This window comes from Oryza sativa, chromosome 5 (assembly GCF_034140825.1).
Source record: "Oryza sativa Japonica Group chromosome 5, ASM3414082v1".
Taxonomy (NCBI): Eukaryota; Viridiplantae; Streptophyta; class Magnoliopsida; order Poales; family Poaceae; genus Oryza; species Oryza sativa.
In genome coordinates, this window is record NC_089039.1 from 7,792,333 (window position 1) to 7,818,720 (window position 26,388).

The following is a 26,388-nucleotide window of genomic DNA, read 5'->3' on the forward strand; positions in this document are numbered from 1 at the left end:
AAGCCACATCACCTCAATTATTTTTAACCATTGGATGATAGATCCATAGTTCAAATTGTCTCTTCTTTCTTCTCTAATAACACCATGCAATCTCAATTATTTATAGGCTCAAAATTCATATGTATATCAATTTGTTTTAATTTTAATAATCATATTTCATCATATTTGTACATATTATGTAATTTAATTTCCCGCAGCAACGTGGCGGGGTATTCATCTAGTTAAAAAGAAGAATCATGAGTGAGTAGGTGCAAAATGTGCAGCGAAGAAAATAGTCGCAAAGCTTTAATTAGGGTAAGGTTGCTAAATAATATTTCAGTGATAAAGACATGGTTGGGGAAATATCCTCTAGAGGATATCAGTACTAATAAAGGGGCCTAAAAGAGTTCCAACCTAATTAACTAAAATGAAGCACAATAACGAACGAAATAAATTAATTGCTTTCAGAAACATAATTGGATGAGGTGTACCATCTCGTCTCTATAGAAGGTTCAAAGTGTACCATCATCAGGGCCATACTTTGGATTTTGGATGAGATAGAGAGAAAGATAATGGACAAGGAAAAACCACCTGCAGGCTGCAGTTGCCATGGAAAGTTGTAAACCATAGTTATTAGTTAAATAAAAAGAATCATAATCACAACCAGTTCGCATGTAAACCATAGTAAAGAGGAAAATAATAATAGGCATGTAGTTGCAGTGAAAATAATAGCAAAATGTTCCATGTTACTGTCATACTACCTAGGATTTTCGATGAGTTGGAGAGAGATGATAAACAAGAAACCATGACCTGCAGTTGCCATGTAATAACCTTTATAAACCATAGTCAAATAAATTAAAGAATAACAAGCCCAACCAGTGCATGTAAACCATAGTTAAAGAAAAGAACAATGAGAGAGCGTGTAGGTGCAAAAAGTGCGGTGAAAATAGTAGCAAAATGTTCAGGGTCACAGGTGACAGAGACAGAGGACCGAAGAGCTGATACAACAAATGAGAGGGATAAAAGACATCTAATCCAATTAGTTGAGGAAGGGAACGTATCGAAGGAAACAAATCGCTCTGGCAGAGACAGCAGTACCAATGCAAATAGATGGACGCGTGAAACTGAACAAAAATAATAAGAAGAACTCAACAGCTGCTGGGCTGGGGCGTGCGTAATACATACGTCATGCATTTCGTCACGGCAGTTAAATTTTAACTGGCGTAAAACATATCAGCTTCATAATTTTGGACCACATATGGATATGGAAGTGTCTAAACGAGTTAGCTACTCAAGTGCCGGTTAATTTGTTTGTGATAAAACTGTATTCATTGAGACGGATGAATTGGAATGTAACAGTTTCAAAACGATCATTGAAGATATGAAGTGAGCGTAGTTCCTCATCACGGAAGAATCTAAATTTTACACTTTACACGGATATTCACATTTACGGCCACATTCTTTTAGTGATAAACCATCATCAACAATACACTTGTAGTGATTTTTTTTAATCTTAAGATATGATTGTCTAGTTTTTTAGAAATGCTCGCAAAGATGGGGTATATACATTTATAAGTGAGCACTCTATTAGATAAAAAAGGGACCCTAGATGATGCTCAATTTGCTCACTAATACTAGGAAAGAAAGTACTGGTCAATTGGACTGCTCCAGAGAAAGTCCTGTACGATTTGGTCACGCAAAGGCTTCGTTCGACAATGCTGATTGTCCGGGCCTTTTCAAATTCAGCCTAACTAGGACTGTTTTTGGAGCAATCCAAATGATCAGTGACTTTCTTTCCTGTTAAACAAAAAATGGGTACGGTTTCGAAAAGATCTGAAGTTCTGAACCGCCCTACGGGAAACAACACACTCTAGGATTTCAAGTTTTCAACCCATAATTCTAGAATTCGAATAGGGAATTTCAGTTCATAAGGCTCAGGCAGATAGGAAGCAACGACATTCCGCACTCTGCAAGTCCGAAACATAGGAATACAGCTACAACTTTGCAACGTTACGGTAGGTAATGGCACGGTTGACGATAAGACAAGAACAATTTAAAGTTGGCATTCTTCAAACCAGAACATGCCATGACAAGTGGATGCGATAGTTAGCACCTAGAGTACTTTTTAGCGAGGATTTAACTCATGTCAACAATGTATCAAAAAAGGATGGCACAAAAATTTATCATTACTATCCATCACCAACAGCGCGTCCCACTGTAACTCAAAGGAGAGCTTCAGCCCTGATGATAGCAGGTTCAGTCAAATTGTACTTTATCCAGCTGCGTAATCATCTCCTCAAACTGCAAAGTATGACAAAGAAATGATACATTATATAGGGTATAAATGAGAAAACTACAAGTGCATCCAACGAAATGATGTCGCATGTGTGACCAAGTAAACATGGTAAGCTGTAAAAAGATCTACAGGTACCTTCAAAATCTGTCTCAAAAAGTAATCACCATGGTTCTTGGTTAACTTGGATTCAACAACATGAATAATGTCCTGTGTGGATACAAAAAGATTTGGTGAGTCAAATAGAATAGTCATTTGTAATAAGTCACATCACTCCATTTGTAAGGTAACACGTCTAAAGTTCCATACTAGGAAGTGTGGGAAAAAAAAACACGGACTTCATGTCATTCATGCAGTATTTCAGCCACTGATAATCATTACACTAGTCAAATTCATAACCCCAGGTACAGAAAGTTTTGAGTTCAAAAGCATACACAAGGAATTTATATTTTCACTAAAAGCACAAATCATGGAGATAATATTTCATGAACATGTAAAACAAAAATTATATTCTCCAAGCATTTAATCGCCATCAGGAAATCTAAACAATAATAGCGCTTGAAGCGCAGAAGGTTTCAAATTAAAAAGCACACACAAAAAAGTTATCATAAAAACACAAAGCAAGGAGATAATGTTTCAAGAATACGTTAAAATGAACACTATTTTCTCCAAGCATTTAGTCATCAACAGGAGATCTAAACAGTATGGGTGAGTCTGGTTCCCTGTATGCTGGATGACCTGTCTGGACACACCAAGCCTGCCTCAGATGGACTGGTTTCCAACATAGATTTTGATTTGTTTGGTCAGCTGAGTTTATTTGGCCAGTCTACCACAGAAATTGTTTGGTTTCATGCATATGTCACTTCTCTCATGGAACATCTTGAGAGGACACTGCATATAGGCAGCTCTTTCTTGACTCAAGCAACCAGGCCAATAAGAAATGATTCTGGAACTTGTTTCCTCATGGCCAGGCTCCCACTACTTTTTGCGCACAGAGGGATAGGTCCACTGACCTCTGCAGGAAACCAAACAAGTGGTTGCTGCATGCACTAAGCCAAGACAAAGACGATACGAGGAATCAAACGAGCCATAATAGTGCTACTACCAAGCAAATTTATAGGAAAACATAAGACAAACCATTCTTTTTCTCACACATGAATGTGAGGATCGGTACAAATAAATTCCATAGTTAGCAAGGAGATGACGTAAAAATTAATTATCCTACCTCATCAATATAGAAGTCAAAGTCTGCACTGGATATGACCTTTCCGTCACTGTCGATTGAATGCATTTTGTGCTTGTATGTCATAAGAATTGTCCTGCCATCATATAACAATTATGTTATCATGAATGAGAAAAGTCAAGTATTAGCAGTAAAATATTATATTAAAAATACACAGACCTTAGTGTAACCTCATCCACATCCATGTATTTGGCAAGTTTACCAATTGTTATCGTTGAATACAACTTGAGATAGCTTCGAATACCAGAGAGCAACTGTTGTTGTTTCACTTCATAAAGAAATAGTTTCAACTGAAGACGATAAGCATCCTGTTGAATGATACATAGTTAAATAATTTGGTGTGGATACAAGAAAAATAAAGCCTGCTTTTTGACAAGTGAAACTCACAAAAAAACTTGAAATAAACAGTATTAAAATAAAAACTATGTTTTCATAACCAAGTGCATGGTAGAACTGAACAAAAAGAATATCACTGATACTGCATTATTGGATTATCAGAATTTAGTAGTAATGTCTGAGCAAGTAGATACCCAAAGCATAGGCGGGATCTAGGGGGTGGTCCCGGGACCACCCAAGAAAAACCCTAGCCCAATGCATATATACATATGTGAAAAGAAACTTGTGGAAAAAGAAAAAAAAATAACTCCATTATTAATATATTGTGATGTACATTTAATCCATTTATACTTCTAACCTTGTTATATATATATATATATATATATATATATATATATATATATATATATATATATATATATATATATATATATATATATAACTTGGACCACCCATATAAAAATACTAGATACGCCATGGACCCAAAGATGTGCATTTCAGGTGTCACATAAGATGCTAAGTAAAGATACTCAAAGTAACTGACATGCAACTTCCGCAAATTGTAATGTTAATGCATAACAAGGGAAATAGTAAAATGAACCTCAACGTTCAGCTGCTCAATTGTCATTTCAACAATATAAGGCAGTAAGGCACAAACAAACAATAATTCAAAAAAATAAAACTCCTACATCACTTGAGATATTACAGACAATTTGATACACCTAGAATGCTTTGGTCCTAGCCCAATTAAGGGTGTAGTATAGTTTCAAAAAAAGCATAAAAAAGACCACCCCAATCTTTACTTTAAGTAATACCTGGTTGTAGTTTGTGTATGGCTCTCGTAGAACTGGAGGCGACGCAGTAATGAACTTGGGGCAGGCATAGGAAAAGAGTTCATCATAAATAGCATATGCCTCATCATCATACCTATGCATCTTTGTCATTTTGTCCCCATACTTTTCCTTCAGCTGAGTGCCAACGTTTTCATCTATGAGCTTGTCCTGTGGACACAATGAGAGGCAGATCGCCAATAGTGCATACATCTGCTCATTCTTCTTAAGTAGCTGGTCATACTGGGGGGAATTCTGGTGGTATTGCTTACACTTCAGGATATACAACAGAATTTTGTTGAATTCACGTATACCATCAATATACCTGAAATCCATCCAGAAATATGGTTTATCAGATAAAAGAAGTCAGACAGGACAATTCATGATGGTGAACTAACTAGTAACATGACTCCATTCATCCATTAAGCATTAGGTTCTCATATGGGACAGAATAGCATGCTTCACAGTAAAGTTTTTTTTTTTTTTTGGGTTCACAGTCAACAGGACTACCTAAATGTTGGAAAATCCAAATTTTTGGTAAGGTTGCAATAAGCAATAACAAATTTTGGTAACAATCCAAATGAACGAATAACTCCGTTAGCATTATCAATATTAAGTAAGGCAAATTTTGGCATCAAAGAGAAATGATCCTAAGTACTTCATCAGAGGTAAGTAGGGGAAGTGTCGGGCTTAGCTCAACCTTGGATTCTTGGACCATTATTAAGTAGAGAACAGCATAAGCACTATTGACTACAAAAGGACTGCCCAGAAAGCTTTTGCCATATTCCATAAGATGAAATGATGTTAAACGGCAATGTTACATTTAGTTCACATACGCAGAGCTTAAAAGTAGGAGTAATATACTATATAATAGGACCACCTGCAATTATGGTAAACATAAGCAATTTATATATATATATATATATATATATATAGGACACTCATATGGGGGCACCATGGTTTCAAATGCACAAAATCACTCAAATTTTTCAAAATTTTCAAATTGTGAGTATATACCTAGTTATAAGAATTCGATTCATACCTATACCTATCAACAAAACAACTCAAATTTAACTTTATTTCACAATCCATGATTACATACCTAACTAATTATATGTATGGATGCTATATACCTAGAATCAAAATCTAACAAAAACAAGTTCAAATTCAGTTCAAACTTGCTTTCAACTAGTTAGTAAAGTAGTTAATATTAATACCTAAATAATTGAAAAAGTTTCATGCTCATTTGAATTGGGTATATACTCAATTTCAACAATGGTGCCCGGGCACCATGGAGCACCAAACAAATTTACTATATATATATATATATATATATATATATATATATATATATATATATATATATATATATATATATATATATATATTAAAAGAAGAGTTGAAAGAGTCATTCTGAAGTGATTGAAGAGGTACCAAAAAAAGTTCAATTATATGGCACAGAAAGTGGACCATCACTGGTTACCCAAAGGGGTGAGGGTACGCATTTTATATCCCATCAGCAGAAAACAAGTATAGCATGATGCTAGACAAGTACACATACAAGTATCAAAAGAAGGATAATCATTCATACTGTACCATACTGGGTAGGAAAGTAAAAGATAACCCAGAATTTATATAGCTGAAATATCACTAGATACTCCATCAAATCCAAAATATAGGTCATACTTGCCTTCTCAACTCTTCTCTCTAAATGAGTCATGTGAACAAGTCTCAATTGACTTATTTGGTTAGAGAAAGCATATGATTTTTTTCAACAACAAAACTCTAGATGTAGAACAATAAACGATAGATAAAGAAAATAGAAATAAAGATGGGAAACAGAGATGCTCAGGCAAGTTAGCTTAACGCATACCTGCGCATCATGAGGCTGGCAAACCCATAGTGATAAATAGTGGAAATGTGGCTTCCAATCACAGTGGTGTAGACACCCTGCTGGCTTATATCTATTGGAGCCAAGCACTTGAGCCCAGTATGGTAATCCCCAAGAAGGCAATGCACCCTGAGCAGCCCAATCATGCTGTAGTACCCCAGCATCTTCAACACATTGCTCCCGCCCTCATAGTCATACCCATCAGTTGCCGTGAACTGTTCAAGCCCTACCTTCTCCCTCTCCAGGATCTCTCCAATCATTGACTTCTCCACCAGTGCTTTCAAGTAATTAAGAACCCCATAAACACTCCATGCCTGTAAAATTATAAACAGATTAATTATGACAGAGCTATCAACAGAAAACTCATACATAAAACAAAGCTAAGCCATCCAGATCCAGGATTCATCATACCGAGCACCCAACCTGAATCTAACTCTGATAAACGACCTCCACAGCACATGTCATTGAACAAACAGTGAAATAAATGAGGCTACTGCTAAATAAACTCGTAATGGAAATTTAATGTCAATGCAAATCTCATAGCACAAGCAAGAGCAACCTCTTCCGCCTTAATTACAAATCACAAAGAAAATTGAGACTATCACTAACATGTGCAATCAAGAACCAGCTCTATTATATTACTTCATAATAAATACCATAGTCCAAATAAATAACAGAATTAACAAGCCTACCCTTCATTAGGCAACACCAGCATACCAATGGAAACTCGTCGAATCGCAACACGATTCCTGATTTACTCTGAACGATGGACTAATAAAAACTAAGGGAGATTCAGATTATAGAGGACCTATGCCACTATACCAGTGGAAACTCATACTGATTTACTCTGAATGAACGATGGATATAATAATAGTAAAAACAAAAGGGAGATTGAGATGGTAGATGAGAGGACCTGGTCGTACTGCTTGAGGAGGGCGATCTCCTCGTGGGTCTTGTTCTTGAGCTTGGCGCGGTACTGGCAGAAGCTCTGGAACTGGTAGACGAACTCGTCGACCATGTCCCAGAGCCACTGGTTGGGGAGCTGCATGTTGACGACGCCCTGGAGGACGACGCTGAAGAGGGAGCAGTAGTTGTCCCACGACTCGGCGCGCTGCGCCGGGGTGAGGCCCTGGACGCGGGCGTGGGCGTGGCGGAACCAGAGCTCCCGGTAGAGGAGGAGGAAGACGTGGTCGCCGTCGCAGTGCGCCGCCACGGCCTCCGCCGGCGGCCACGGCGTGTCGCGGAAGTGGCGGTCGGAGAGGCGGGTGAACCCGCCCTCGTACATCTGGTGCGTCTCGTACACGTTGCGGTCGCGGATGTGGCGGTAGAGGTGCGACACGAACGTCTTCACCGAGTCCGGCACGTAGCTCGGGTCGTACGCCGCCATGGCGCCGCCTCCCCCGGGGCCGGACGACGGCGGCGCCGCGTCCTCCCTGTCGCGGTAGAAGGCGGCGGCGGCGGAGGAGGCCATATGGCGATCTAGGGTTTCGAGGTTTCGGGGGGTTTTTGCGTGAGCTGGTCGAGGAATGGTGATGACCAAGCCTATCTCACTATCTGGTCGGCCTGAAAGTGGGCCCATCCACCTAATGGGCCGGCCCAATTTCGAACGGGCCGGTCCAAGCCCAACTCGAGCTGGCTAAATTTAGAGATTTAGGGTTAAAACGATAAGGCTCCATCCTCGCTAGTTGTGGCGAGCCCCAAAACCAACTCCCAATCCGCATCTCCCTCCGCTGCGCCGGCGCCGCCGCCCGCCGCCGCCGTGGCCCGGCCGTCGGCTCGCCTCCGCCTCCATCCTCGGGCACCGGACGTCGTCCCCGCCGCCCGGAGGCCGACCCCTTTGCCTCCTTAGGCCTTCTGCCCTAGTTCCGGCGGCCTGGCTCTAAATTCGGCCGCAGCCGGCGCAGGTCGATCACCGCCCGCGCGCCATTGGAAGCGGAGGTAATCCCCCGCCCAGCTGCCAAGATGAATTGGCTCTTTATTTATTGATATGTGCTCCCGGCTGCCAAGATGAAATGTTTATTTATTGATAAATTTGATATGCTGAGTTGGGAATTTTTGTATGTGCTTGTGCACTGGATCAGTTGATCTGATTGAAACTAATGCTGATTTTAGGTGGAGAAAGGAAGCTGGCATTGGTGCGTGATTGAAATGCTGACCTGATTTTTTTTAGTACATTGAGGATGTGCGTTCTCTGAACTTTTTACTGAAATGACTGTTGCATGAAAAATATGTGCTACATTCTATTTTTGTACAACACTCTATAGACTGAACATATGCCATTTTTTGTTATAAATTCAACAGTAGCGATGGATGGAGACAGTTGTTATGTTAACTCACTGGTTGTTAAAATCAACTCGCCAGAGTGGGATGATGGCACCATGATGGGGGCTAGTCCACCCGAGGAGCAACATTCAACGGTCGAAGAAGTTGTTGTCGTGAGACGAAACCAGAAAAGAACAAAGAATTTCAGCGGGAAGGAAGACGAAGGGTTGGTTTCGGCATGGTTGAATGTTAGTAAGGATGTAGTCCAAGGCATCGAACAATCTCGTTGTGCATACTGGAAGAGAATTTACGATTACTTCCACGCAAACAAGGACTTCACCTCAGACCGTTCTCAAAATTCCCTCATGCACCGCTGGTCTACTATTCAAGAGAATGTGACCAAGTTCGAGGGTTGTCTAAGCCGGATTGGGGATAGAAAGCAAAGCTGGGTTTCAAGTCAAGATAAGGTTTGCTCATATGTCCTTAAAACTAGTTCCTCATTTTTCATATAGTGACTAGACATTTAATATGACATTTTGATATGTGCAGATTATGCATGCATGTGCTCTGTACAAGGCCGAAGATGAGAACCATAGGCCATTTCACATGATGCACTGTTGGAATCTCTTGAGAAACCAGCAAAAATGGATTGATAGGTCGTCTCAGCTGCCATCTCACAAAAAACAGAAGATAACCAACAATTCAAGTCTAGGTATGTCTACTACTACTACTGATGATACTGCGGCTGCTCCTCCTCCTCCTCCAGGATTTGAGTTATCGAAGACTCCAGAAAGTATTAATGCTCCTCCAAGATGTGAGTTATCTGAGAGACCAGAAAGTAGGAATGCTCCTCCAAGATGTGAGTTATCTGAGAGACCAGAAAATAGGAAGGGGGAGAAAGAAAAACTACGACGAGGTGGAGATGTGGTCTTTGTGGAGGATTTAGATGATTTGTTGGCAAAGAAGAAAGAGGCAGATGTGGAGAAAGAGCTCAAGAAAGATGAGAGATATATACAATCACATGCCCTAGAGCAAGAGAAGGTTGCACTAGAACAAGCGAAGGTTGCAAACGAGACAAAAAATCTTGAGATGAGGAGCAAAGAATTAGAATTGAAGACCAAGGAGATAGATTTGAAAAGAATGTTAGAAGAAGAGAGGATTATGACTATGGATATTAGTGCCATGTCTGGGCTACAACAACAATATTACAAGAGCTTGCAGGAGGAGATCGTCACTCGACGATTTAATAGCTCGGGTTGACCTCGTATGTCTATTATTGTTGTTACGGACTATTATGTTTTGCGAACCATGTTGAAGTCGTATAGAGAATTATGGTAAACAGCAAACCTTGTTAAATTGTTCGGACTGTTATGGAATGCATACCTTATAGGCTTATACCTTATCAAGTTGTATGGACTGTCTTGGTGTGTGAAGCTTTAGGCCCTCTTTGTTTAGGCTTAGTCTTATTGGCTTAGATTTTTAAGTCAGCTTATTGGCTTATATGATTTATAAGCCAGTGAATTTAATGTCCTAAGTTTAGTGGTGGAGTCATACATCTATCTCAGATAAGCCAAAAAAGCTTCTCCAACCTAGCTTTTGGCTTAATAGTGTAAGAGTGGCTTATAGCTTCAAAAAAGCCAAACGAAAAGGCTGCTTGTAGGGGTGGACAGGAAGCTCGTGGCTCGTTAACTCGCTCGGCTCGTGACAGGCTCGGCTCGGCTCGGCTCAGCTCGTTTGAATTTCCTAACAAGCCGATCTGGCATTTCAGCTCGTTAGAGATAACGAGCCAGCTCGAGCTGGCTCGCGAGCCTTAACGAGCCAGAGCAGATGAGGCCCAGGCGCCTAGCCCAGCCCAACAGCCCATCACCCAGCCCATCACCTTGTGAAAACCCTAGAGTCAATCCCCTTCTGGCTTGTCCCCATCCTCAATCCCCACCCAAGCCACCGCCGGCCTCATGGCTGCCGCTCGCCCGCGCCTATCCTCCCCGGCGCCGACGCCGCCGTCCCCGCCTCTCCTCCCCGGCGCCGACGCCGCCGGCCGTGGACGCCGCCGCCCGCGCCGCTCCTTCCCGCCGCCGCCGCCGCCGCCGCCCGCGCCTCTCCTCCCCGGCGCCGACGCGGCCGGCCGTGGACACCGCCGCCCGCGCCGCTCCTCCCCGGCACCGACGCTGCCGTGGACGCCGCCGCTCGCGCCGCTCCTCCCCGGCGCTGACGCAACCAGCCGTGGACGCCGCCGCCCGCGCCGGTCCTCCCCGGCGCCGACACCGTCGTGGACGCCGCTGGCCGCGCCGCTCCTCCCCGGCGCCCCTCCTCGGCTCCTCCCCTTGTTCGCTTTCTCTCTTGTCCCCAAAGCTCACGAGCCTAACGAGCTGGCTCGAGCTTTCAAACGAGCCGAGCTGAGCTGGGTTTCTAGAGCTAGCTCGTTATCCTAACGAGCCAGACCGAGCCGAGCCGAGCCGAGCCAGCTCGACATCCACCCCTAGCTGCTTGTTTGTTTAGGCTTAGACTTTTTGGCTTATAAATTGGCTTATAAGCCTAAACAAAGAGGACCTTATTATGTTTGAGCTTAAGTTATTTTGGTATAAATTAGGACAGTTCAAATATGCTACTCCCCCCGTCCCACAATATAAGGGATTTTGCCCCCATCTAGTTGTCCCACGATATAAGGGATTTTAGTGTACTACTTATCACATCCATCAACTCCAATTTAAATTTTTACCTATTTTAACCCTCATCTACCCACTCACCTATAAGCAAATACTCCCTCCGTCCCACAATATATGGGATTTTAAAAAAGTTTTTGTTTGCACTGTTTGATTACTCGTCTTATTCAAAAAATTTTGGAATTATTTTTTTTTGACTTACTTTATTATCCAAAATACTTTAAACACAACTTTTTGTCTTTTATATTTGCACAAATTTTTTAAATAAGATGACTGGTCAAACAATACAAACAAAAACTCAAAATTTCTTATATTATGGGACGGATGGAGTATCATTTAATAAGGGCATTCTAGTATTTTCTTGCTATCCTTAAACTTACATAAAAGGGAATAATACTTTATATTATGGGATGGAGGGAGTAACATGGTACTGACCACATAAATATATTATTCCAACAATATGGACTACATTCCTAATGCATTTCTCCATGACATTCACTTCAAGAAAATTGAAGTGTTCCCCCCCAAAGTTTTCAACATTGTGGCAATAATTTATACTGTTGCCAAAGTTTTAGTTTTTTGGAGTAATTAGTACAATTTGTTGAACAATATAGTGTTGTATTAGTACAATTTTTTGGAGTAATTAGTCTTTTTTTTTTTTGGAAAAAAGTACTTTATAGTTTTGTTCCAACATAAATGAGTTATGGCAACAAAAAGAAAAATGGCTAACCTTTGCAACATTAAAAACTCTAATTCTACAATTCTGATTTTGTGCCAAATAGTTTAACGTATTGGCGTATTGCCATGTTATACAATTATTGTATTTCACAAAAAGAAAAAAGAAAAATACAAGGACATAGTATTATTCAAGTAGTACTGCTATGATTTCGTATCGATGTAATCAATTTCTTTAGCTTTTTTATATCCTTTTAGCCATGAATATCAATTTATTCTTAATAGGGAAATCAGTTGCAGGAACACACGGGCAGTTGGACTCTTGTAGCCACCAGCCAAACCAACCAACATCGCCACCAAAGCAAGCGTTGATTCCGCCCTTGGTCTCTCGACCATCGGCTACAGCGGTAGTGGCCCCCTGCTGCTACCATTGTGACGTAGTGGACTTGATATAGCATCTTATCTTACAACTTAGTGGTCACTATTTTGGATTTGGCGGGTCACTATAGAATGATCTTATTTTATATAACCACTAACCCATATATAACAAATGACAAATTTCTTAGTTGTTTTTGTGTCCCAAAACATTGTATTATTATGAGTTGTAACGTCTAATGAGTAGAATAGCATGTTTGGTTCTTAATTTAATTTTAGTTAGAACAACATCTTCGAATGCTACTAAATATTTACTTATGCTCATAGGTTATATGTGTATTGATCTATCACTAATTTGTTTCTCAGTTGATTTCTTAATGTTTTTGAAGTTATTATTCAAGATATGTACACTCAAATATGTGTGATAATTAAATGCGGCTATTGGAATTTAGCATTTGCTATAGCACCGGTTATCCGCGATCCGCTACATAGGCAACCTTACTTCTCTTCTCCATTCGAAGTGAGATCTGTCTCTTCTCGTCTTCTTGAGTTGGATACTTGGATTTGCTTTACCTTAATACTAAATCAATTTCTTTTGTCTCTTTTGTGTTTGTGTGCGAACATGGAGGTACGATGGCTTCACACTATATCCTTCCTTGTTAGTTGGGAGTATAGTCAACTCTAATGACCCAAAGGTAGGCAACTGCATTCGCTGTGTTGCACTTGGAGAGCCACTAGAGGAGAGAGTAGAGGATAGTGTCATACCCATACATTGGGTTGTTTTTTCTAGCCATTCTTGACCAAGGCTGAGTTTAGTTCCAAAATTTTTCTTCAAACTTCTAACTTTTTCATCACATTAAAACTTTCGTACACACACAAACTTCCAACTTTTCCATCACATTGTTCCAATTTCAAACCAAACTTCCAATTTTAGCGTGAACTAAACACACCCCAAATACTAGATACCAGCCATTGAGTTCAATTCTAGTGGAGACAGAATGTGTCAGGGCCCACATGTCAGATAAATTATGTCTTTGGTCTACATATTGAAGAGAGCTGATGAGTTTTTTTAATATAGGTGAGGCTTATGATAATACCTATGGCTAATTCATACACTGTAGCAATTCCAGCGATTCTTGTACACGATAGGCCAATGTTAATGTTGGGTTCTCTCACGAATTCACTTTGATTAACTAGAAAAGGAATAAGTTTACTTGAGGTTCCTCACAATTCGTCAAGTCTGAAATTCATCCCTAAACCGAAAAACATGACAGAATGCGTCTCTCAACTCCCAAAACCACTGCAAATAAGCTCCCAGGATGGTTTGGACTGCGGTTTCAGCTGACTTGACACCTACGTTGATGGTTTGACTTGATCCTTGTCCCACGTGACATTAAAAAAATAAAAAATTAAAATGAAATATATGGGCCTATTTGTCAATAAAATAAAAACATAAAAAATATAGTTGGACCCATACTTCCTCGACCTCACTGCTTCTCTCCTCTCTATCTCCTTCCCATCCATGGAGCTGCATCTCGCCGCCCTCTGCTTCCCCCGCCTCCACTTCCCCTGCCTACTTTCCTAAGGCCACCTCCACCACCACCGCCTCTGCTGCCTCCTCCTCCTCGTTGTCGTCGGCGGCAGAAGCCCTCAAGCCTTACATGCATCTCTCGCGGCTGATGGAGGAGCAGCCCGTTGTAAACCACCATAGGCTGCGAAAGGAGCTGGGTCCCGCCGCGCTCTCCTCCCTCTGCACGGGCATCGAGACACTAGTCACCGAGGGGCGGCACCACAAGGCGCGTGATGTGTTTCGCGGGGCCTAGGCTAGGGTGCCGTTCATGTCGCTTTCGAGTTCACCGGATAGAAATGGAGCAAAATTCACGAGATTTAATTCGAGATTTCTAGGGCTTTTTTTGGGGAAAGAAGGGGAGATCGAGGGAATTCCATATTCAATCAATTTTGAGGGAGAGAAAACGCGTGGCTGGATCGAGCGAAGCAGGCGGCGTCGGTCTCAGGTGTGCACAGGACTTCCATTCGGAGGAGCAAGACAATGACTAGCAGTGGGGCTGAAGCTGTCAGCGAGATGGGAAGGATGAGATAGAGAGGAGAGAGAATGGGTGAGGTGGAGGAAGTGGACACACTATTTTTGTATGTTTTTATTTGACTAACATATGGGCCCATATATTTATTTAAATTTTTAAATTTTGATTCTAATACCACATTAACGCTACATGGGATGAGGATCAAGTCAAACCATTCACATAGACGCTATGTTAGCTAAAACTGCCGTTTAAACCATCTTGAGACCTTATTTGTAATGGTTTTCCGAGTTGAGAGACAGACCTTATTTCAGTTAAGGGATGAACTGCAAACTCGGCGACAAATTGAGGGACTTGTTCCACTAGAAAATCCAGTTCGAGTTCATCCTTTCCCCAGGTTTCCAGCCTGTTGCAGCTCAGCTATTTGGCCCACTCCGGCCCATGGACACGAGGGTTTGGAAACCTGGGTCGCAGGCCGCAGCTGTCTTCTGGTAGATTGGCCTGGTCACTGCTTGTGTATTGTCCGGAGCCTGTCTTGCTTGGTCAACAGGACATGTCAGGCACCGTGGTCTATGCAACGAAAATACATTCAAAAATTTCACTGTAAACTTTGCATAAGGCAGGGCAAATACATTTTGATTTAACTGTTTCTTTTTTAAAAAATGTGTCAATAATATAAAGTTTAATCAGAACAATAACGTCTATCGTGAACAACACACGAGGTAACACTTCTAATTAATTACCATTATAGGGTTATCATTCTCAACCTTCATCGACGATGGTTAAGACAGCTTCTTAGCTTAAGAGCGATATGAACTTGACGGCGACGGCCACCGCGTTCTGCGCCGCCAGCGCCGCGAACACGCCGGCCTCGTTGGACTCCGCGGAGCCGCCGCCGGCGAGGTCGGAGAGCGACCGTATGGCGATGAACGGCGCCCCCTGCTGCGCCGCCACCAGCGCGACGGCGGCCGACTCCATGTCGATCGGCGTCACGCCCAGCCTGGACCGCAGGAACTGCCTGTACGCCGCGTTGTCCACGAACACGCTGGCGCTGCACCCGCGCTCCACGCGCGCCACCGCCGGCGCCCGCGCCAGGCACGTCGCCGGCGACGTCGCCGTCCCGGTGCGGTTGACGCAGCGCTCCAGCGGCATCGCCTCCAGCTTCTGGGCGAGCTGGTAGTACCGGCCGTCGACGGGGACCCAGAACTCGTGGCGGCGAGACTCCGGCGTGCCGTCCGCCGGGAACACCTCCTCCGGCTGGTACCACACGCCGTTCAGCAGGTTGCCGCCGCCGCCGCCGGCGACGCCGTAGTCGGAGAAGTTGAGCGCCCCGTACTTCCTCGTGTAGTCGCCATTGGACTCCAGCGCGAGCTCCTTCTCCGGCCCATCGCCGTACCGCTGTGTCCGAATTAATTAATGAACACCGATCAAATCACCAAAACCAATTTGTTCTTGATTTGGATGAAATTTGATGAAATTAATTAATCAATCATTCACCTGCCAGTTCCAGAGTCCGGTGTGCGCCCAGTAGCGGGGGACGGTGACGTCGCCGATGTGGAGGTCGGGGTCGGCGTTGCCGGCGATGCCGAAGTGGACGATGCCCTCGACGTCGAAGAGGGTGAGGAGGAGCTGGGTGGTCACGCCGGAGTTGAGCTGCGTTCGTATGAAGCCGCGGCAGTTGATCAGGTTGGCACAATGGAATTAATAATTAAGGTAATTGACACAATCTACTCTATGATAGTTATGACGCCGTTAAATTCTATCATGTCTTATTAAAAGTTTTATGTAAATATATAAGATATAATTCGTACTTAAAGTACTTTAAGAGATAAAATAATTTACAATAAAATACATTATAATTACGTGAATTTTTTTAATAAAACAAATGATAAAAATTGATAAAAAATTAGCAGTGTCATCTATTAAAAGACAGAGGTAGTATAAGTATACGGCTTAATTAGGTAATGAAATTAATGAAGGTGTACAAGTATTTACCATGCCGAGGCCTGTCATGACGATGATCACCTTCTTCTCTCCTATCGATCCGAAGCGAAATCTCCTTCCTACATGGAAAGACATGTGGTTTTGGTGAGAAAAATATTTAACCGAACTTGATTGATGTCGTTTTTTTTTTTTCTACTACAGAAAGAACAACTTGATGGGTATTGGTTTGGGGGTGCTAATGGGCCTGAGTTTGAGGCAGCCCAGCTGGCAGTCTTGGTTTGGGCTATAAATTAAGCTCAAGCCTGGTGCATAATTCAAAATCTTGGCAAAAAAAAGGAGAGAAAATCTGTAATGTGGAAATTTATGATCCACTTGAAATTCTTCAATTCAAATTGGGATTTTGATGAAAATTTAAAAATAAAATTTAATTTTCGTGGATTTTGATGCAAATTTGTTCAAAGTTTAAATAAAAGTTTAATTTCGCTGGTCTGTGTAATCTTTTGAGTTTAGGTTGAAGGGGCATTTGCAGCTCTGTGCGTGTTAGCATATATACAGCCATGCTGCAGGTGCGTCGACTCATGTACTACTCGTAGAAAAAGATCGATACTACTACTACTAATTGATGGTGATGAACCACTAATTTTATTTTGTAAATCTGGCGATCAATTTATTCATCAAGATTGTGAGAGAGTCGCAAACAAGCAGTTGTGACTACTTGCATTTATATACGTACGTACACAGCTTATCATAATCTGTTTGATCTTCAAGCTGGTCAATGGTATGCGTTCGTACACGCCATGCATGGCCTAAACGAGTTGAAATTAAACCCGACGATTAGTAGAGGAAACGAAGTAGAAGAGTAGTACTGTAGTAGTAAAAGCTTAGCAACTTGGCCACATGGCTAGCTAGGTAGGTACACGTCGTCAACTTCTCATCTTTTGACATATAAAAGTCTATACAAATACTCCTCCGTCTAAAAAAAAGTCAAACCATGTATTTCCGTGTACAACTTTAACTGTCCGTCTTAATAAAATTTTTTTATAATTCGTATTTTCATTAGTGTTAGATGATAAAACATGATTAATATTTTATGTGTGGCTTGTCTTTTTAATTTTTTTCATATTTTTTTCAAATAAGACGGACAAGTCAAACGTTGGGCACGGAAATTAGGGTTTGTCTTTTTTTTTTTTTGGTTGTAGAGAGTAATCTAGATACTGTTTTAACGTGTTTCTTTAGTCATAAGTTAACATATATTTTGAAGTGGATATACTAATTAACACATACTTCCTCTTCTCATCTTTTGACATATAAAAGTCTATACAAATACTCCTCCGTCTAAAAAAAGGCAAATCTTGTATTTCCGTGTCCAACTTTAACTGTCCGTCTTAATAAAATTTTTTTATAATTTGTATTTTCATTTGTGTTAGATGATAAAACATGATTAATATTTTATGCGTGACTTGTCTTTTTAATTTTTTTCATATTTTTTTCAAATAAGACGGACGGTCAAACGTTGGACACGAAAATCAGGGTTTGTCTTTTTTTTAATGTAGGGAGTAATCTAGATACTGTTGTAACGTGTTTCTTTAGTTCTAAGTTAACATATATTTTGAAGTGGATATACTAATTAACACATACTTCCTTCGTCTAAAAAATAATTTAAAACTGGATGTGACATCTTAGTATAACGAATCTAAACACATGTATGTTTAAATTTATTGCATTAGAATATGTCATATCCAGTATTATGCTGGTTTTTTTTTATGCTACAAGTATTAATGATTGAGCTGATCCTGACGACGTCGCCCACAGTAATCAATCATTTAAATAATCCTACCGTACGTTACATGCATGTGTAGCAAGTTGAATATGGTAGAGAATAAATCACAACTGACCGATCGAATGAGGGGTGTTTTTTTTTCCTTAATGTATGTGTTAATTGTGCATGCGCAAGTATGGGATGACTAATATACATGCACATCCCTATATGCATCCATTGGTTTGGATTAAATAAACATACGTATTCAACCCATTTTTAACAATAGTATAATTTTTATTTGCCTTGTAACTTGCGTGTTAGATATATCTTCTCAAAAAATTGAATTGAAATATTCAAAGAGAAATTAATGGTAAAATTTTTAAATATGTTGACTACACGTATTATTATAAAACATCGTTACTTATTTGTGGAGTATTATCTTCTTGAAAATTAAATATAGTACGATCTCAAATCCCACTGGTTCTGACTCATATTGTATAAGCATATATATGCAGCAGTGATATCACGTGCAATTCTTTTAGTAGTAGTTCATTTGCAGAAGATTTGTTTGAACAACATGGAATTAATTCGTAAAGCGATTGTTTGGAAAAGGAAATGCGTGAAGAAATCTACAACACGTATGTCCGCAGACCGCAGTTTTAATCCAACATAAAAAATCGTACATGCTACGTGTTTGTTCGATATAGAGTACAGAAGAGTCGTTCCCTACACGATTATCCAATCAAGAACAATACGACATACTTTTCCGATGTGTTTGTTGTATAATTAGGTTGCTCTCGAGAGAACTATTGAAAAGTCTATGTTTTTTCGCACAACCTTCCCAAAACCGTGAAATGGTACGTTATACGAAAGTTATTTTTTTAAAAAATATTAATCTATATTTTTAAGTTTAAAATAATTAATACTCAATTTGTCATGTGTTAGCTAATGACTCATCTCGTTTTACGTATGTTCTCAATATTCTCACTTTCCTCTCTCAAACACGACGTTAATTAAGGTTTATTTATCAGACATTCGCATTTGGCAACCTGTTAATTCTTGCATAAATATATGGTTCTATCTCTCACTTTTTAAACGAAATCTGATCGGGTGAAAAAATTTACAGGATTATATATGAGATATTCCGGGACCTATAATATCGACATGTATATCCGTTTTTTATAGTGAATGTTTCAGTCTACCTATGTTTTCCATTCCTCCAAACATCAAGCGGCTAACTGTGGTTCTCAAAAAAAAAAAAGAAGCGGCTAACTGTCTAGGTACAAACATTCAGGCTCCTGTGCCAGAATGATGGTGGTCATGCAAGTTTTCACCAATTTTAAGATGGAGATATATAGTAATAGGATTAAGTGTTGAATAATAATGTCTTTTCACCATATATATAGTAATAGGGTTAAGTGTTGATGCAACTCAAACATCTACAGGTTTCATTCACGCAAATATTTGAGTTGCAAACTTTTTAATTGGTTATAGCTTCTACCAAAACAAACGCTGAGTTTTTGGGGGAGTACTCCCAAAAAAGCAAGCATCTACACTAAAGGAATTACATAATCAAACAAGGGTATGGTAATACCTTCGTCCCGATAGGTATGTCTAGATTCCTCAATAGGTATGTTCAGATTTGTAGTTTACAATGTGTCTAATTTTATTTTAGTTACTATACATTTTGCGTAATTCCAAGAAACAGAGTACAAATTAATTAGTTTATGCGTGTATGCGTACACGAGTGTGTGCCTATAGGCATGCATGCAAGTGGGTAGTCCCACTATCAAAAAAAAAACCCGCTTGCATGCTAGTCTATTTTTTTTTGCATGATATATAGTACGAAGAAAAAATAAACTAGAAGTGGGATAAGCGGGGAAAAAGCGCGCTTGTCCGCCCCTCTTGTATCCCTATGTGCCTACTCATCGTTTACTAACTAATGTAGGCGTGATGTATATAGTTCGTATGTATACCTGCGACGTCGAGGTATGGCAGCTTCTTGGCCGGCGAGAAGGCCGGCGAGCGGAGGAGCGGCTCCATCTCGAACCCGTTGGGCACCACCACGCCCAGGTACGGGCCCCGCCGGTTCACTTGCCGGACGCCCCGCGCCGCGTCCGCCGCCACGGCCGCCGCCTCCGCCGCCACAGCAGCGGCCGCCGCCGCGACCACCAACAGCAAAGCCAGCGTCGTCGTCGTCTTCGCCGGCGACGACGACGACCGAGCAGCCATGTCGTTAATTAATTAACCTTGAGCTAATGAACTAAGCTAATAACGCGTATGCGTATAACGTGACGAATCGAAATAGCTCTAGCAATCGATCATACAAGTCTCACACAAGATGTGTGTGTGCGCGCGTGTGTGGGAAGAACGAGATGAAGAGAGACAGGAGAATGGTAGGGTTTATATATAGAGCTAGGAAACAGGAAGAGGATTTGATTTGAGTCAGAGCTCAAAAAGAACAATCGTGCTGGCCATCTCCAATTAAATACTCCTATTTAGCTTCCAGGACAAGATTACATGAATGGAATCAATGCAATTACACTAAAAGAAATAACAGAGGGGTTTCTATAGATATATATATCCGGTAGCGTATCCTGTGCACATGCTCACCTTGGTGCACTCATGCACTCACGCGACATGGGACCTTCGATCTCCATCGGACGGATATAAGATGAGAGAGTCTTCTTTTTACAAAATAACCCTTCGATTCATCTTCTTGTCTCCCGTTCAACCCCTTTCCCCAAATCTATCCCCTCTGTGAGGCGTCCATGGCAGCTTTGAATCTCTGAAAAATAAAACAATGCTCGACGGAGATGGCCGCTAGAAATTAAGATTAATCAAGATTCCAGCATGCAGCCGTCAAATCCTTGCTCAACGATATGTATGATCTCAACCTCAGGATCTTTTGCATGATATATATGGCATGCCAAAATTTCGAATCAAACAAGAAATTCCGATCGGATATGCCATCGATGCACACATCTGCAACCCCCGGGCAAAGACTCATCCATTCCATCCCATGGGCAAGAACTCTTCTCTCTACAGAGTCAGGTACACTGCGCCGCAGCTGCTCCATCGGCCGAACACCATGGCCGTCGCCCTGGACACGCTCGCCCGCGCATCGTCCCTCTCCAACAAGCTGGACAACCACACGCACCTTGAGGCGTGACATGCCACTGGCCGCGCCGCCGCGCTCTGGATGTGATATCTCTGTCGCCAAACATGGCTTAATTTGAGCCGCCATTGACGTCAGATAGAGATTTTGGGGAATACATCTTGGTAAGGACCCAACACGGGAAGACAAAAGGAATCAAGGGTCTATTTACAAATTTACCCGTGTATGTGCGGGTGGTTTTATGAAAAAACGTCCCTTTGCATTACATCCGTCCGATGGAGATTGAAGGTCCCATGTCGCGTGAGTGCACGAATGCACCAAGGTGAGTGGGTACACAGGATACGATGTCTATATATCCCCAATCAACAAATATAGAAAATACTTCATCCGTCCTAATATATAGTAATATAGAACGTGTCATTATGAATTTAAACATGTATCCATGTATCTATATGAAGATATTGCTGAAACGAAGGTAATAGGAACGTAGGATATATGTTATAGTATTTGACATATAGGCCTGCAGCGTTGTCAAGTGGCAATGCAATTACTATATGATTCAGCGCTGAGCAATATGAACCAATTAACCAGATGGCCCGTCCACGTACGTAAGCGTAACTACAGCTAACGTGCCAGTTTGATTAACGATTATATTTGCTGACCAATACATTGTGCGGGAGAGGGCGCACGTTTTTGTACACACGTCAAAAATGGGCGCATGGTTTTAGACTGACTTGGAATAGTATCCATCATATCGCGTGCTGCTTGCCACTTGAGATGTGTGTGGTCATGAACTTGACTGGACTTTAATTTGCATGGACCAAATTAAGCTACAGTACTTGATCGAGTACGGAAAATTAAGGAAAGCTTCTTATCTTGTTCTTATTTTTTTTTCCTTTGAGACAAGAGACTTGTATCCTTACTTGAACGAGAGTACAAGACGAAATGGGCAAGGATCCAACTTGTATTATTTGATTGAGAGTACACGGCGAAATGGGCCTTCAAAGTTTGCACGTGGTGAGAGCCGGGTGCACGTGGTATGTCTGTGTGTGCACTAGCCATAGGCTTAAAACGAGAGGGCTGCCAGTGCGCAGTATTGTGTCCGGTTTTAACTGAGGTGGCGCCTACGTGACTAATTTTAACTAGGTCTTTGTCCAACGTGTCATTGGCGTGTATGTGGGCGCCAAAATGAGCCACGTAGGCGCCACCTCGGCCAAAACCGGACACAATACTGCCGAGGGCCCTTATTTAAATGGTTCCGTAAGTTGGGGGACCCGTCGTACCAGGTTTTGCAACGAAGGGACGAAAATTGGACTGGACGACAAATAAAGGGACCCAAAGTGAACTTATTCCTTTTTGGCCATGAGGGGGGAGGTCTATTAGCTATATGGGCTGGTCTCCTTTCACCTGCCCCAACCTGGCCGATTGGAATAAGTTCACCGAAGGTCCCTCAACTTAACAGTGAGATTTTTTGTGGTCCCTTAACCACAAAACTAGAAATGTGTATCTCCTAAACTCACATAAACTGTGTACTCAAGGTCCTATTGCAGTATTATTAACGACCAAATTTGGTAAGATATGAATCAGGTTCGGTATTGGAATCAAAGTGGATTCGGCAAAGAGTTAGATTCGAAGAACAGAGTATGCATCGGCTGAAATGGACCGGACAGAGGACAGCCGATACATTCGACAGCCGATACAGCCGATTCCGATGAAGATAGTTGTAAAACTGCTTCTAGAATCGATCAACGTGCTTCACAAGGATTGCCACGATGGAGAAAAGCTCTTAGAAAGGCAATTGTATCATCCATTAATTAGGATATTTTGAATAGTTTTTTTAGAGATATGTTTGGGCAAAAGTCTGCCGTAAAGACTTATGTGTATCTTAGAGTTTGTTAGAGATAAGAGTCGTGTCCGGCAAGGATATATCACGTATCTTGGGTATAAATATGACCCAAATCCATGTAAACAGCAACACACAGTTCAATAACACTTTCGGTGCATCGTCACCCTTTTACTTTCGTTCTATTTCGACGAGTTCTTGCTTTCGGGTTGAGTTGCATCGGTTTCGATCTTCAACTAGAGGTAAACTTGTCACTATGGCTTGCATTCTCGTGATTAGTGCTTCCATCTTTATGACACTCTAATCTTGTTTATGTTATTCGTCGAGTTATCATATACACTTTATAATCTTTATTAGTTGTGTTATATAACTTGCAATCGACTGGTTTTACTGTCAGAAAGTAGCCAATAGAGTTAGATCTCGTTATTAATCTAGATTATATCGTGTATCTACCATCTCTTAAAGATTTTCATTATCTTGTTTAGATCTTACAGTTATCTTTATGATTAATGCTACATCGGTTGAGTTCGATCTATTAAGTTCTATCTATAATTGTGATATCTAGCCTGTTTCATGATCATCAATAGAGATAGTATCAGAGTTTCAGCCGATCTTACCTGATTTAGCTACTTTTATCTTATAAACTTGACTGTTATGCTAGATCTGCCCTTTATATTAAGATCTTATTGCATTAAAGTATATTAGGCTTTCTGTTTGATACATTTTGCTTGTTTTGATATCTTAATATAGAGTGGTATCGGAGTATTAGCCGATACATATTATATCTATCTGATCAGGTATGCTATAAACGTTCATATAGTCATAATCTTAATGTACATTTAGACTTAAGTGATTTATACTGTCTCGACATGGCGTTTGATCTATCCCAATCACTTAGTTTAAGTATACATCGAGAGAAAGATTATATATCGTTAATATCTATAGCCGATCAAGTAGATTTAGTTTTATATTGCTTTGTTTCTCGTTGCCGATCTAATGCCAATATCATCGGCTTAGTGATTGATGATATGTCATTAGCTCATAGCCGATCGGCTATCGTTTATGGATTTAACCTCGTTTTCTTGTCTTTTATTCTTGTTGATTGTAGGATCAAATCAATTGGCACGCTCACGAACCTAAAAACAAGATTTTGGACCTACACAGGAGTTAAGCAGATCTTCCAGACCAGCGTGTGTTTTTCGCATCAACAAATATATATGGGTGGTTTCGCTGACGTGGAATCCTAATCAGAAAAAAAATTAAAAAAAGTACGTGGAGCCCATATGTCAGCTGCACGTTCTCTTTTCTTCTCCTTAGATCTCTTCTCTCTTCTCTCTTCTCTTCTTCAACAAGAAGGTGGGCATGGAAGCATGCTCGGGTCCCGCGAAGTGAAGAAGGCCGGACCAGCCGCAGCGCCGGCGGCGACTTCACCATCGTCGTCGTTTGGCTTGTGGAGTTGCTCTTCCCGCTGCCGACGCTCATGTCCTAGCTCCGCCGACGACGCGCGGCTCAGCGGCCGCTTGTTGCTGTCCCAGCGCTGGACAGCCTCCGCGTTCGCATGCGTTGGCGTGGCAGAGGTTCGCGCTGCTAGGGCTAGACGATGAAGCTGCCTAACTGCCGGCTTTCTTGTCTGCGTCCCACCTCTCAACGGCGTCAGCTCGACCAGGCTTGGGATCAGAGGCCGGCCACACGCGGAAGGAGGCGTGGAGGATGATGAGGCACGGCGTCGGGAGCAACGGCAACATCTGGCTCCTCGGCGGGGTCAAGAGCAATGCCGGCAACATGCTTGTCGGTGCGTCAGGCGCCGCAGCGCCGGGAAAACCGCTGTCACCATGACCGCCCTCGCCCATCGCCGCTCCGCCCGCTGCCCGCATCCGCGCTCGCCCATCACGGCTCCGCCCGCCGCCGGTCTCCCTCACTGAAGAAGAGAAGAGAGAAAAGAGAAGAGAAGGAAGAAAAGAGAATGTGCAGCTGACATGTAGGCCCTACGTACTTTTTTTTATTTTTTTTTTCTAACTAGGATACCACATTAGTGAAACCATCCATATATACTGCCATAGGACCTTGAGTGCACGGTTTGTGTGAGTTTAGAGGTACACATTTCTGATTTTGTGGTTAAGGGATCTTGAAAAATCTCAATGTTAAGTTGAGGGACCTCCGGTGAACTTATTCTTGGCCGATTAGCCGGAAGCCCGGGACAGCCCAAGCCAAGCAGGCCGACCTGCAACCCAGCAGTCACATGGACATGGCCGAAGCCATTAACTTGAGGCCCAGCTAATCGGCACAAGGTGGCTAACGTTCATACTACCCAGCTATCTATAACGTCCTCTGCATTTTTTTCTCTTTCCAAACAAAATATAACTCCCGGCCTATGTACATAGACATATCCTGTGCACATAAATTTTGCATGCACATCAACTAACAAATATTATCGAAAATTGTAGAAAAAAAATGTGCATATGCTTTTAATAGTAATACACCGATATGCAAAGTTTTAGCATCAAATTCATTATATATTAGCTGTAAAAATATTTTCTGATAATTTTAAGGTTATAAATTTGTCAAAATTTTATATTTTTCCCTACGCATGATGAATTTAAAGATAAGGCTCTCATCTTTTGGCCCAATCAACATATGCCAATGCCAAAATTTAAATTTTTGAACTTTATTTTGAAGTTGTTTTTTTAATCATAGTTTCTTTTAAACATTGTCATTTAAGTCGCTATGAGCATAACTGTAACAGTTTTAATCACAAATTATATTTTTTCACTAATACGACAAATGGTGTGTTTTCCACATATAGCCATCAAATGAGGCCATAAGATTTTACGCATAGATGTAATACTATTAATAATACATGTAAAATACCTTCTAGAAATTTCTTTGATATTTTGATAGTTGGTGTGCACAGTGTGTACACGTGAAACCTTATGTGCATAGGATACGATCCATACTTATGAACATTAGTATTCAAAACCTAGTGAATGAAGTCATGCACTCATAAGTCATAACTCTACTATCATACCCAATGGTGCTTCTCCAGTATTCCTAAAAAAAATCAAGAAGACGTTTCGTTTGATTTAAATTATTAGTGGATTATTGCCACGAATTATCTACTTGATTATAGGGATAAATTAA

At 41.3% G+C, this 26,388-nt stretch overlaps 3 protein-coding genes across 9 annotated transcripts; 1 reads left to right on the plus strand and 2 right to left on the minus strand.

The window, feature by feature from the left end:
• Nucleotides 1-2,017: 2,017 nt before the first annotated feature.
• On the minus strand, nucleotides 2,018-8,093 carry LOC4338152 (uncharacterized). Its single transcript, XM_015784454.3, has 7 exons — nucleotides 7,486-8,093; nucleotides 6,555-6,886; nucleotides 4,667-5,006; nucleotides 3,675-3,823; nucleotides 3,498-3,591; nucleotides 2,411-2,482; nucleotides 2,018-2,280 (listed from the first exon to the last, which is right to left on the minus strand). Exons 1-7 carry the CDS (start codon nucleotides 8,041-8,043, stop codon nucleotides 2,236-2,238), a joined length of 1,590 nt encoding a protein of 529 aa, XP_015639940.1. The 5' UTR covers nucleotides 8,044-8,093; the 3' UTR covers nucleotides 2,018-2,235.
• Nucleotides 8,094-8,259: 166 nt separating this feature from the next.
• LOC4338153 (glutathione S-transferase T3) lies at nucleotides 8,260-10,236 on the plus strand. 6 transcript variants are annotated; one of them, XM_015784455.3, is made up of 4 exons: nucleotides 8,260-8,510; nucleotides 8,685-8,754; nucleotides 8,874-9,301; nucleotides 9,384-10,236. In XM_015784455.3, the coding sequence occupies exons 3-4, from the start codon at nucleotides 8,879-8,881 to the stop codon at nucleotides 10,092-10,094; spliced, it is 1,134 nt and encodes a 377-aa protein (XP_015639941.1). In that variant the 5' UTR covers nucleotides 8,260-8,510; nucleotides 8,685-8,754; nucleotides 8,874-8,878; the 3' UTR covers nucleotides 10,095-10,236. The 6 variants fall into 6 exon arrangements, with proteins under 6 accessions (XP_015639941.1, XP_015639944.1, XP_015639942.1 ...); XM_015784458.3 differs by having other exon boundaries at nucleotides 8,934-9,301; XM_015784456.3 differs by having other exon boundaries at nucleotides 8,685-8,707.
• Nucleotides 10,237-14,731: 4,495 nt separating this feature from the next.
• Nucleotides 14,732-20,666, minus strand: LOC4338154 (bark storage protein A). 2 transcript variants are annotated; one of them, XR_001545853.3, is made up of 5 exons: nucleotides 20,266-20,666; nucleotides 16,582-16,649; nucleotides 16,084-16,239; nucleotides 15,330-15,984; nucleotides 14,732-15,156 (listed from the first exon to the last, which is right to left on the minus strand). XR_001545853.3 is itself a non-coding variant. In XM_015782831.3 (4 exons), the coding sequence occupies exons 1-4, from the start codon at nucleotides 20,519-20,521 to the stop codon at nucleotides 15,382-15,384; spliced, it is 1,083 nt and encodes a 360-aa protein (XP_015638317.1). In that variant the 5' UTR covers nucleotides 20,522-20,666; the 3' UTR covers nucleotides 15,202-15,381. The 2 variants fall into 2 exon arrangements, 1 of the variants encoding a protein (XP_015638317.1); XM_015782831.3 differs by lacking the exon at nucleotides 14,732-15,156 and having other exon boundaries at nucleotides 15,202-15,984.
• Nucleotides 20,667-26,388: the final 5,722 nt, after the last annotated feature.